The 11245-nt window shown below is 36.3% G+C and overlaps 1 protein-coding gene across 2 annotated transcripts in view; it reads right to left on the bottom strand.

Annotated features, from left to right (window-relative positions):
- Window positions 1–3070: 3070 nt before the first annotated feature.
- The window catches only part of LOC140014989 (uncharacterized), a 10320-nt gene continuing 2145 nt past the window's right edge, over window positions 3071–11245 (bottom strand). Inside the window, exons 4-7 of one of the 2 annotated variants that reach the window (XM_072066748.1) lie at window positions 5830–5907; window positions 5663–5716; window positions 5309–5443; window positions 3071–5179 (exon numbers count right to left, since the gene is read on the bottom strand). In XM_072066748.1, the coding sequence (XP_071922849.1) occupies window positions 3464–5179; window positions 5309–5443; window positions 5663–5716; window positions 5830–5883 (1959 nt within the window). In that variant the 5' untranslated portion in view covers window positions 5884–5907 and the 3' untranslated portion in view covers window positions 3071–3463. The remainder of the gene's footprint in view (window positions 5180–5308; window positions 5444–5662; window positions 5717–5829; window positions 5908–11245) is intronic. The other variant, XM_072066754.1, reaches the window with a different exon arrangement.

The raw sequence follows: 11245 nt of genomic DNA, 5'->3' as shown, positions 1-11245 counted from the left end.
AAGGAATTAAAACATTTTTTTCCCAACTGGATTTCTTAATACTGAGTAACAAATTAAGGTTAAATGCATTAAATCCCCTAAACTTTGTCTCTAATTGTACTTTTCCTCTCTAAACTTATTAAACAGGCACTTAACCCCTTTTTGATGTTTTTGGATAAAGATGCCCCCCACTATATTATTTTCTTTCTCCTTGTTTATTCATTCCTTTGTTTTTCTTTTCTACTATTTTCTTTTCCTTATCATTTTTTTCCTTTTTTTTCACTTCTCTCATCTCACTATTTCATTGCTCCTGAGATAGATAAATGTGGAGTAGCAGAGTAATTAAGAGTACTAAGTACTCTTTGGGATGTGAGAAGGGCAAATTCCATTTTGTAGACTCAAACCTACACCTATTCCCGCTTTGCATCTCAAACATTAATATGGGACATTTTGTATCATAACCTTTCTAACACATCCCACTTTTGTCCAAATATTAATGAGCTACACAAAACTAACCAAATGACATATTTGTCTTGTGAAATCCATCAATAATTGACCAAAGTGGTATTGGCTAAAAATATTAGTCTTGTGAAATCCATGGTAATTTTTTAAAAAAACATACAAACACTAAAATAACACAACATACAAACAACAATGTTCTTTTTTTCTGCCTTGCTTTTTGAGGAAGTGACTTTGCAGCTTGAAGATATTATAATTGATTCCTTCACCATAGAACCATCACTTTGCGGTTAAGCATCAATGACCAAACTTGACACACAAACTGCTGGGGTCTGTCATGATTACTAACTAATATTAACATATGATAAAAACAGTCTCAAGTTTCTTGTATCTTTTCCACTTTAACCAATTGGGTTGTATGTATCTTATCTCATTGTAAATAGTCATGACATCCAATTTTTTGTTTCTGGCCTTTTTGTGACTTGTGAGTACATTTCTAGGTCAGAATCGTATATATTTCTAGGACTAGCTTTTTAGTATTCTTTTCTTGATCAAAGGACTCACCGATAGAACCACATTCCTTCCAACATTCTTGAGTTGAAGAAATGTCCTTCATAAACAGATTGAATCGTTTGTACAGTTTTACAATAGTGTATCAGGACGATTATTTTGAATTTAAAATTTAAATTTCGTATATGTGTCATCTATCTGACTTTGATAATATATGTACTGACAGTACATATAAGATTAACTCATGAATAAAATTAGACAATAGAAAATAAAATCAATGTTGTAAACATGAGATAAAACGATAAAGTCTTCTACAAATAAAACAATAAACACTTCTAAAAATACAATATAAAAAAATACATTCATGTTTATAGTCAATTCCATCATCCTTTCCCACTCCAAAAAGACTAACAATTCAACTTTTGTTTATAGTCAATAGTTATAGTGAAAAAAGTATATGGATTCATTGGTTTTCTAAATGCCCGAATAGAGATCCTAATTTTTGTTTGGGGATACATTAAAAAAAATGAGACAAAATAATTTAGCATCTCCATATAAAGTAAAATAATAATACCGTGCAAATGCACTTAAAATTTGATCTATTTAAAAAAAATTTAAAAAGAGATTAAAGGAGAGTGGAATTCTTAATTTACTTGAAACAATAAGAAGTTGGAAGAAGGAAAGTAATTTGAAAGGCAATATTTTAATTTGTTTAAGGAGTCAAAAAAGTTTGGAAAGGAAGAGAACAGAGGATTTGACCAAATCGATACTTAGATGGTCAAACAGAATGTATTGGAAAAGAAAAACAGGGAGAATTTTTCAGAACCAAATTACTAACTGGACAACCTAAATGGATTAGCATGAGTAATATGCTAATGATATAAAAATAAAAGTTGTCAAAATTTTATAAGTAACAATGAATAATCAAGACAAATAATAGGGGTACAAAATTAAAAAGATTTGAGGACTTGTAGAATTATCCTAATTACAGATTAAAAAGGGAATCATGCCATTGAAGAGAATGTGAAAATAAATAAATAAAAATTATGGATTGATTGATTTAAAAAAATCAAGAAAGGCATAATCAGAGAAGACTATCTGAGAAGTTCTTAAAAGAATATCAATGACAACGAGTATCTCAAATTTTTTCTTTTTTTTTCTGTAAAATTTCAGAACCAAAATTCTTTAGACCCCAGCATTTATTTTCACAGGAACAATATATTTTACTATGCTACCATGAACCTTGAAGTCAATGCCCTCGATTCCAATGGATAATAGTTTCATTAATTTGTTTGTGCTTTTTTTTTTGCGGTAAATAGATGAAAACTTTGAGTTCCTTGAATTCTTTAAAGCGCCTAATATCATCAGTTACTGGAAACTCAAAAAATAGAGAAGCATTTTATTAGAATCGGACCAAAAAATTTATTTGAAATACCATAACAACATTTATGAACAACCAACTGTTATACTGCTCATCATGTTACAGTTACACTAATATAGTGCTCATGGGAATGCATTCCTATTGAAATTTTGCTTTTTCTTTATCTTCTGTGAAATTTTATTAGTTTAGACGTTATAAGGACTAGTGTTAAAGGCGCACCCAGTGTGTGCAATTTAGAAATAATTATTGATTTTTATGAATATATTAATATTATTTTTACAAAAATAAATTTTATATAAATTCTTCATGAAAAAAAAATTACAATTTATTAGTAATTTTTTCTTTAATACAGTTATAGTTAATTTGATAGTTGCTGTATCTAAGGGAGTTATAGGAGATTATATTAGCAAATATGATTAGGTGGTTGGGGTAAAAATTAATTTTTTTAAGAGCAAAATTGGAAGTTCAAAAAATGACACAAAATGTTTATCCCAACTGCCACCTCTCTCCTTTTACTGTTTTATGGATATTTGGTGTGCTCATCCTTTTTTTTTCTTTTTGGTTGGTTGTAATTTGGGTCCTACATTCAAGTGTTTTCAATAATTGAAGCATATAAAGGGAAAAATTTGAGAAACCACAACAATTCATTTACAGGTTATATAAATCAGTAAACAGGAATAGTATAAAAAAGATGAACAAAATGGCTACAAGCACAGCCATGGTATTTAGAAACATTCAGCATTGAGAATTTCATAGCAATATTCTCATTCAACACTAATGAAAAGGGAATCGACATGAGGGTTTTCTACCTTGATATTCGTCAATTTTAAATAGGTATTACAATTAGCTATGAGGTGGCCGATTTAAGATTTAGTTGATAGAGGTTGACAAGAAACTATACAAACTGTGATAGAATACAGATGTATTTTGCAACATCTAGAAATAATTGAAAGTTGAAAATTTCCATTTTTTCCCCTCTAAATGTTGGTAATAACCCATTAAGAATAGTACCAGTAAGAACCGGCAATGCATGATTTCATAAATTAGATCCAAGCTCGACACAGATTGATCCGCATCATGTGAACCTTTTTCTTGGTCATAAGCCACTGACATCTAAAAACTAACGAGCATACATTACTTTACACCGACTGAGGCCATCAGGTCTTCGTACTCTGGATCACTCTCCTGTTTCTGAATCTTTGCTCTGTTACTGCTTAAATGAGTATTAAGAGAAACAGATGTTGGCGAGAAGGGATCATACACTTGCTGTACTCCAGAAGCTCTAGAAGATAGCCCAGCAGCAGGTTGAAAGGAAATATTACTGTTAATATGTTGATTTGGAGCAACAAAACTTGGCGGCCTAGTTGCCGATGGAGGGTAGTTTTGCTGAATTTGCATTGGGCCCCCTGCTCGAGGAATTCCATCTGCATTGACGAATGGGGGATCTAAATTGAAGTTTCTTGGTTGCAGTAGAGGAGCAGCATTCGAACCTGGAAATGGTGCATGCCTAGGTGGACCCAGAAGCGCTGTTGGACTACTGGGAAAGTTAACAGACGTTTGAGCTCTAGGCTGCATCATTTGATTGCCAACATTAGGCCTAGAAAACCCTGGATTTGCAGGTGGTAGTCTCAACATGTGCATTCCTGGCTGAACAGGTGAAATCTGAGATTCCTGATATGGCTGTGCTGATTGATTTGGATGTAAAAGTATAGGTTGAGTATTTGGTCTATGAGCAACTTCAAGGGCTGGATTGTGTGGCCGGTGAGGCTGAAAAGTAAAATCATTTGAGCTGGGTTGCTGTGGTCTGGGAGCAGTCATATTTGCAGGGTTAATGGCATTAAAACTGACAGCACCAGCAGGACCAGAATTAGGAATTCCTGAAGCTGGATGTAGTAGTGTTGATGAAGATGTCACTGGTGAAAGAAGAGGGGTGGATCCTGGTACCACATTGGGAGATGAATTAGGTATCACAGCTCGTGGCATAACAGACTGCATGGGACCAGGTACTTTTGCTGCTGAAGGTAGTGGAGAAAGTGAAAGCCCCTGTTGGAAGTGGGAACTAGAGTTGAAGTATGGGACATTTGCGGGATGATTAACTGCAGCACCAGCTGACTGCAAAGCAGATTGCTGGGTAATTGGAAAGATATTTGGCGGTGCAGCTCTGGACACAGCCAAAGGATGAGAAGCCATGGAGGGGTGGCCCTGCAGACCAGTTGTTGCAGGGGTCATTGACATCATATTTCCAGCTCCAATGGATGTTGGAGTGTTCACTGGTACTATAGATGATCCAGCATAAGGTGGCTGGTAAGAAATAGATATTGAACTCCCAAACTGGGTGGGCCCAGTTGGTGCTGACTGGTTAGTAGATAATTGTGGTGATGTGACATTTGATTGAATAGGTGCAGGTTGTGAAGCTGACAAAGGTGGCGGATGTGAAATGTATGGCCTCTGCAGAACTTGTGGTTGCTGTGGCCCGGAGGTAATAAGTGAAGGATTCTGGGGAACCGGAGTAAATCCCACTGTGACAACTGGCCGAGGACCAAATATTGGCAGCATACTTGAGGGATTGAACTGTGATGGAGACAAATGGACAGGAGCCGCAGCAAAACCTGATGATGGAAAGGCATGTGTCTGAGGTGCACCCACAGGAAACCAAGGCCCTGAGTACTGCTGAAAGTGATTAGGTGAAGGTGCTGGTCCAGATCCTACACTTGGCTGAGCCACTCCACTTGCCACACCAGCAGGCACATTAGTACCAGGTGTGCCTTGACTCGGAGCACCACTATTCACATTGTCACCAGATGTTGCAGTTGATGTTACAGTAATGGAAGCAGGATTCCCCTGAAAAGTCTAACAATTACTAAGTTATTTTCGTACAAAGAATGGCATGAAGAAGTAAATTACTCTAAATGACCTTAAGAAGATATTAGCAATCATAACTGACTAATATTCTACGATCTTAAAGTTCAGGAGACTCACCGAAACTGGGGTGACTAGCAGTTCAATAAGAGCCACCGCAGCATCAATCTTTTCATATGTGTCAGCTGATACATGAACGTGCAACTCATCATAACTACCACATGTTTCATTACCATCAGGAGTAGTAACTTCAACCTGGAGAGTGATAAGAATAATAGCAGAGAAAAACATAAAGAGAAGCCCATGCATATCATCATGCAGCCCATCGCATGTACCAGCGTAAACAAAAGAGAAATAAATACCCAAGCTGATGCTCTGGATAATTACTAAAAAAGGGGCGAGAATCATATGCATGCAGGACCTAGTGAAACAGGACAAGAAATATAGCAAGGCAACTTGGGGCAGCCACATTACCTTTTCTCCAGTAACTGCTCTTGTTCCATAAACTCGTACTTTAGCTCCAGTTTCCTGATCTCAAAGTAAACAACCAGTGAATTTTTCACACAGAATTATAATTGCATACTATAAATAATTGTGGCAGTAATATAATATTAGCACAGAGGGCATATGCCGATATAAACCTTTTCCAGTCGCTTTTGAGTGTCATTTGCTGGCCCAAAAATTAAACCAACCATATTATATGCAGCATTCTCTTTAATCTGCACATAGACAGAGCAAAAACCAATACGAGGAATGTCATCAGCAAATCCCAGAAGTGTCCAATATTAGTTCTGCATGCAAGAAATTAAAAACAACTGTGACATTAGAAAAAGTGTGGCCTCTTTCTTTCTCTAGTTTCTCAAGCAAGAGTGGGATGGAGGAGACCCAAGAGTACAGTGTGTCTCTTCTTGTATCAATAAAGATTTGAAATCCAAACCAATAGGTAGGCACATGACTACATGTGTATGATCCACAAGAATGTCCATGGTCATCCTACTGCAAAATAAGTGTAAGCTTTATTCCTATTAATTTGTGAAACGAATAGACCCAACAAAACTTCAAAGGAACTCAGTAGTCAGTGATGTACTAGTTTCAAACCATCTTCACCACTCAGCAAGGCTAGAAAGTAAACAATTTCGATATCCAACATATCCACCTTTCCATATGAATGAAATCCTTATCTCTCAGCACACATAATATTAACAAATCATCTTTCTTGGAAGTCTAACTTCTTAATGATCTCACTCTAGATCCTCCAAAAAATTAAGATGTCCGCATAGATAATGTATTTCACCTAAGAGGTAACATTCAGTGTCCTTGTTAAGGTCTTGTTAAATAAAATAATAACTCAAACAGGAATTTGACCAACGGTAAACAAAGTTCTCATTTGATTATACCTCTACCCAGTATAAGAAAAGCTTTGTCACTTAAGCCCTGCTTTGAGAACCAACCATATAACTGAAGAAAATAAGTTGAAAGACTACTGCCAGACAACATATGAACAAATAGGCAAACACCAAAAAAAATTATAGAAAATTTCTGTCGAAAATATTATCCCCCATGATTATGGGAGATATTATCGCCCATGATTATGGGATTTTATTGCTTATGATCAATCAAGTTTGAATAGATTAACTAAAATAAAAGATAGGATGTGAGTTGATTACGTAATCCCTAAAATCATGATTCTGTTACCTTAAGTTGTGGCAGAATTGTGAAAGGGTTGCCCTATAAATGTCTACCTTGTAAGCATATTCCGAGTGTGGGAAAATAAAAAAAGCAGAGTTTTGTTTATTTCCTTTTCGTTTTTAAAGTTTACATAGTATCAGAGCTCCGGCTCTGTACCAATTCCTGTCCATGAATTACTGAGCAGCCATGACTGGATCCAAGGAGTCTACTGCTCACACAAGAGAAGACTCATTCTCATCTTCAGTAATTACCCAAACTACGGATTACACTGCTTCAAATTCTCCTTCCCTGCAAATAACCGTTCATAAATTAAATGGTTCCAATTATCTGGAATGGGCTCAATCCGTAAAACTTGCTATTGATGGCAGAGGTAAACTCGGCCACATTACTGGAGAAATTCAACAACCAGCTGCTGAAGATCCCAATTTGAAGAGATGGTGGTATTCAGAGAACTCTCTAGTTATTGCTTGGTTGATAAACTCTATGGAATTAGCGATAGGAAAGCTACATTTATTTTTGCCCACAGCCAAAGATGTGTGGGACGCTGTCTGGGATATGTATTCCGATGTAAAGAATTCGTCTCAAATTTTCAATCTCAAAGACGAAATTGTGGAAATTAAGAAAAGAAGACAGAGATGTTACAACCTATTACAATCCGATGGTAACTTTATGGCAGGAATTGGATCTTTGTTATGAGGACGAATCGGACTGCCCTGCAGACAGTGTTTGATATAAGAAATGGGAGGAGAACGACAGAGTCTATGTCTTCCTGGCCGAACTAAATCAAGAACTTGATGAGGTGCGAGGTCGTATTTTGGGCAAGAAGTCTCTTCCCTCCATTCGTGAAGTATTTTTTGAGGTCAGGAGAGAAGAATCAAGGCATAAGGTGATGCTAAAGTCCAAGGTAGAGTGTGAAGTTGAGAGTTCAGCATTGGTTTCTAAGGGGACAGATTTGGACGGAGATAGAAGCCTTGGTGTGAACACTGTAAAAAGTCGTGGCACACAAAGGACACGTGCTAGGAATTACATGGGAAACCTTCGAATTTCAAGAAGAAAATGGAGGTGATAGCAAGGCGTTGCAGACTGTGAACGAGGATTCTCAAAAGCAACAAACCGACTCTGAGACACTGACCTTCACAAAGGAACAATTAAGCCAATTGTACAAACTCTTTAAGTCTCCACAATTTTCAACCACTGAGCAAAAAAGCTTCACTCCCTTCTGCTCTTTTGCTAAAAATGGTAATCATTTTATTGTTCCTCTTTCATGTAAAACATCAAATGCATCTTGTGCACGAGTTTTATGGGTTATTGATTTTGGGGCCACTGATCATATGACCAATTCGTCACAATTATTTTCAACTTACAGTCCATGTGCAGGCAATAAGAGGGTCAAGATTGCTAATGGATCATTATCCATTAGAGCTGGCATAGGTTCCGTTGTCATCTCTCCTACTCAAACACTTCATAGAGTTCTTCATGTTCCAAATTTATCTTGCAATTTGCTGTCCATAAGTAAATTAACTAGGGATCTCAAGTGTCGGATTAATTTTTTTCCCTTCTTTCTATGAGTTTCAGGAACAGACCACGGGAAGAATGATTGGATGCGCTAGAGAAAATGGGGGACTTTACTTCCTTGAAGATGGATCAAATGTGACAATACCAATCAAAAACACATGTTACAAGTCTGTGTCTATTACTAGTAATAAAGAGATTACGATATGGCACTTTAGACTAGAACATCCTAGTTTTTATTACTTGAAATATTTATTGTCAGCTTTGTTTAAGAATAAGGATTCATCTTCCTTTCAATGTGAAATCTACGAATTGGCTAAACATCATCGGTCTACATCTTCTATACAACCTTATCAACCCTCAAAACCATTTTTTCTATTACATACTGATGTTTGGGGTCCCTCTAGAATTTCAACTCAGTTTGGAAAAAAATGGTTTGTTACATTCATTGTTGATCACATGAGAGTTTGTTGGGTGTATTTATTAAGAGAGAAATCAGAGGTTGCAAGTGTGTTTCAAAATTTCTACTGCATGGTTCTGACCCAATTTCAAGAAAAAGTCAAAATTGCACAGATTGACAATGGAAAAGAATATTTCAATAAAATTTTCGGAAGTTTCTTTCTTGAAAAAGGGATTGTGCATTAAAGCTCCTGCAATGATGCTCCACAACAGAATGGGGTAATTGAAAGAAAAAATAAACATCTTTTAGAAGTGGCAAGGGCATTACTTTTTTCAAGAAATGTTCCTAAATATCTATGGGATGAAGCAATTTTAACTGCTACATATCTCATAAACAAAATGCCCTCAAGAACATTGAATTTACAAACTCCTTTGAATTTTTTCAAAACACTTTATCCCATTTCTTGATTAACATATGAAATCTCACAAAAGGTGTTTGGGTGCATAGCCTTTGTTCACAATCATGAACAGGGTCAAAGTAAGTTAGATATTCGAGCAAGAAAACGCATTTTTGTTGGATATGCACCCACGCAAAATGGGCATAAATGCTTTGATCCTATTTCACAAAAAAATGTTTGTAACCATAGATGTAACAATTTTTAAAGATAAACCCTTATTGCAGATCCTCTTCAGGCAGGGATTCGGCATATAGAAGAACTTAGAGAAGATGATGATGTTTTTTGTACTGAAAATCAAATTCCTAATCAAATTTTGTTGATAGGGGGAATTGATTTTACTAATTTTTTAGAAAAATCTACAGCACAATTTCCTCGACAAAAATCTTTTCAAGATAACAATCCTGAAAAATCAAATGACTCTTCAATTTACCTGTCAAAAGGATTTTGAAAAACTTGAAAAAATTGATCAAGGATTAAAAGAGGGTCCCTTGTCTTTAGTGCCAATAATAGAGTCAAATTCTTTTAGTGAAAGACATGGGAACGTAACTGGAAAAAACCTGAACCCTATGTCAGGAAAAATTATTGAGGAAAAGAAAAAGATCCCCCATCTCTTCACAACAAGGAATCCAAACCTAGGGTAGAATTTGATGTGTTTGAGTCCTCAGATAAAGTTTCCTCTGATTCAAAGATTGCTCATTTGGATCTTCCTATTGCACTCCAAAAGGGAGTGCGTTCTTGTACCAAACACCCCATAACTAACTATGTCTCTTATGAAAAGAGATCCCCTACTTTCTTGACATTTACTTCACAACTTTCTTCTGTGGAAATTCCAAAGAATGTACAGGAAGCATTACAAGTTCCAGAGTGGAGAAAGGCTATTGAAGAGGAGATGCATGCTCTTGAGAAGAATCAAACATGGGAAGTAACAAACCTGTCACAAGGTAAAAAAAAACAATAGGGTGTAAATGGGTCTCTACCATCAAGTATAATTTCGATGAGACATTGGAATGGTACAAAGCTCAATTCGTGGCTAAAGGGTTTACTCAAACCTACAGGATCAACTATCTTGAAACCTTTGCTCCAGTGGCAAAATTATACACTATCAGGGAGCTTCTCTCAATGGTAGTAAACCTTGATTGGCCACTACAATAACTTGATGTAAAGAATGCATTTTTAAATGGAGATCTGGAGGAAGAGGTGTACATGAATTCTCCCCCTGGATTTGAAGGGAAGTTTCAGTTTAGAATTTGCAAGCTAAAAAAATCGATATATGGTCTCAAACAATCTCCTAGGGCCTGGTTTGAATTTACTAGGTCAGTAAAGGATCATGGCTATACCCAAGTTCAGAGTAATCACACCATGTTTGTTAAACACTCCAAAGACAGGAAGATAGCAGTACTCATTGTGTACTTGGATGATATCATTTTCACAAGATATGACTTAACTGAGATGGAGCGGTTGAAGAAAAGTCTTGCTTCTAGTTTTGAAATCAAAAATTTGGGAACACTACGATATTTCTTAGGAATGGAGGTAACTCGGTCCAGAAAGGGCATGGTTGTGTCCCAAGGTAAGTATGTTTTGGATCTTTTAAGGAAACAGGGATAAGTGGATGTCGACTTGCAGACACTCCTATGGATCCGAATCACAAGTTAGTAGATCTAAAAGATGGAACACCAGTTGATACTGCTCGATACCAAAAGTTAGTGGGCAAGCTAATTTACTTGGCTCACACTCGTCCTGATATAGCCTTTTCAGTGAGTGTTGTGAGCCAGTTTATGCACTCTTTGTGTGAAGAGCACCTTGATGCAGTATATCGAATTCTGAGGTACTTAAAAAGCACTCCAGGAAAGGGATTGTTCTTTAAAAGGAGAGATCGAAGAACCATTGAAGCTTATACAGATACTGATTGGGCAGGATCAGTCATTGATAAAAGATCAACCTCGGGGTATTGTAAATTTGTATGGGGCAATTTGGTTACTTGGAGAAGTAAGAAACCAAG

The sequence above is a fragment of the Coffea arabica genome, chromosome 1e (genome assembly GCF_036785885.1).
Source record: "Coffea arabica cultivar ET-39 chromosome 1e, Coffea Arabica ET-39 HiFi, whole genome shotgun sequence".
NCBI lineage: Eukaryota > Viridiplantae > Streptophyta > Magnoliopsida > Gentianales > Rubiaceae > Coffea > Coffea arabica.
This window is presented reverse-complemented; position numbering and strand designations above follow the sequence as displayed.